At 38.9% G+C, this 2,021-nt stretch overlaps 1 protein-coding gene across 1 annotated transcript; it reads right to left on the reverse strand.

Annotated features, from left to right (window-relative positions):
• Positions 1-321: 321 nt before the first annotated feature.
• On the reverse strand, positions 322-993 carry LOC122640660 (dof zinc finger protein DOF1.5-like). Its single transcript, XM_043833886.1, has one exon. The coding sequence runs from the start codon at positions 920-922 to the stop codon at positions 410-412; it is 513 nt and encodes a 170-aa protein (XP_043689821.1). The 5' UTR covers positions 923-993; the 3' UTR covers positions 322-409.
• Between the last annotated feature and the right edge of the window lie 1,028 nt (positions 994-2,021).

The raw sequence follows: 2,021 nt of genomic DNA on the forward strand, positions 1-2,021 counted from the left end.
AGATCCATCACCCCCCCCCCCTTTTAGGGGGACTGGGGAACTGGACCGGGCAGGGACTCGAGGGGATAAAGATCACCTCAATGAACATTAATGCATGCTCCATATCTTAATGATCAGTCTCAGAAGCCATCTGATCATAAGATTAACTGTTAGCAAGAGATCCTATGTGGTGGGACCATTTTGAGATTTGCTTCATCCTTCAACATGACTTACTGAATACTTGCTACCCAATTAATTTGAAGGATAGTTTCATTGTAAAGAGAAGAAGGTTAATTAATATATAATTGACTAATAATACCCAGCCTGTATATACACTAGTACCAAATTTTCAATACCTTTGGAGCAATAATAATAATAATAATAATAATAATAATAATAAAAAACAGAAGAGAGAGAGAGAGAGAGAAATTCAACATATTTGACCAGTTGCTGAGTTATTGCTCCGCCGCTTTCCGGGAAAAACATGCTGAAAACCGCTTCTGGTGGTGGCCATCCGCCACTGCTCCACCACACCTTCCAACTCAAACTGGTTCACTGCTGGTGGTGGTGGTGATGCTATATCAAACATACAATTTTCAAGGAACATATCAGTTGAGACTTGACATGATGATGGCTTGGTTTTACGCCGTCCGGCTCCAACCGGTACGTTTCGAAGTGTCCCGCCGGCAGTCCAATATCTTTGGCATCCCTTACAGAAGTGCCGAGGTTGGTTAACGTTGTAGTTATTAAAGTAACAAAACTTGGTCTCCATGCTTTTACACCTTGGACATGGAATTATCTTTTCTGGCCTCTTCTCCACTGATGTATCTTCACTACTCTTCTCTGAACTCTCCTCCATTACTTCTCTTCCCTGCAATGGAATTGTTGTGCCAAAAAGCTTGAACCCTGGTACTACTCCTCCTCCATTCTCTGTGTCTCCCATGCTTTGACCTATTTGATCAGAGAGAGAGAAAGAGAGGGAAAGAGAGAGAGAGAGAGAGAGGGAGAGAGAGATGAAATGGGTATTTGGAAACTAGAAACTAGAAAATAAGATTGTATGTGAAAGGAACCTGAAAATCTCAAGCTTCAAAGAAAGAGGCCAAGAAGTGTTTATATATATAGGAGAAAGGAAAACATATCAAATGATCCAATTGAGAGAGCCGCCATGAACAATTAGCTTACGTCATAAAAAAAAAATACCAAAAAGGTCCATTAAGCAAAAAAAACTGATGTTGAACTTTTAGTCCACATCAGCTTAGTGTCTCACATGGCAACAGCTGGTTGTCCTTTTTATGGGTTCCTTAACCTGATTGGTGGCCAAATGAAGTAATGGAGAAGGGTTGACGAAAAGAGCTGGAGCTTTCTACCTAAGCAATTAATCTTCCTTTTTATCTTTTTCTTTTTGGTAAGAGCAATCTTCTTTTTATCAAATTCTATTTATTTATGGATCATATTCCTTGATTAAAAATAAAAAAGTGCATTTCTACCATTCCTCTTTACAAAAGGCCTTAGATGGATGCACAAGTTTGTTAGTTTTATTATTCCCCACTTCATAGCCCATTAAGAATTCTCACCCCCTATTTATTGGAGGTCCAAAATACCATTTTCTCACTCAGACATCCATCCAAACACAATGACGACTATCGGTGAAATTTTTGTTGGAATTTTGATATAGCTTATCCTTAAAAGTTAGCATATAAAGTCGGGGAGGATGTTCAAGTCTTTATAAGTCTTTCCCGATGAATTTTCTTCATTCTTATAGATACATTAGAAAGCTAAACCCTTAACTCTGATATCACTTGTTGAGACTCGGATAGCCCAAGTCTTCATAAGTCTTTACATCGAACCACTAAAAGAGAGAAAGAGAGAGAGAGAGACTTGATTCCCCACTTCATAGTCTATCATAAGACATTGAGTTTTCTATTGCATGTAGGGATGTAAACGGATTGGATTCAGCTCGGATAGTGCTATATCTGCATCCGCATCCGATTAGCTTTCGAATGGATTCGGATACAGACACGGATACAATTCGGATATTTTAT

The sequence above is a fragment of the Telopea speciosissima genome, chromosome 9, assembly GCF_018873765.1.
Source record: "Telopea speciosissima isolate NSW1024214 ecotype Mountain lineage chromosome 9, Tspe_v1, whole genome shotgun sequence".
Taxonomy (NCBI): domain Eukaryota; kingdom Viridiplantae; phylum Streptophyta; class Magnoliopsida; order Proteales; family Proteaceae; genus Telopea; species Telopea speciosissima.

Excerpts from the sequence above, each read along its gene's own strand:
- LOC122640660 (XM_043833886.1), bottom strand. The coding sequence starts at position 922 with ATGGGAGACACAGAGAATGGAGGAGGAGTAGTACCAGGGTTCAAGCTT.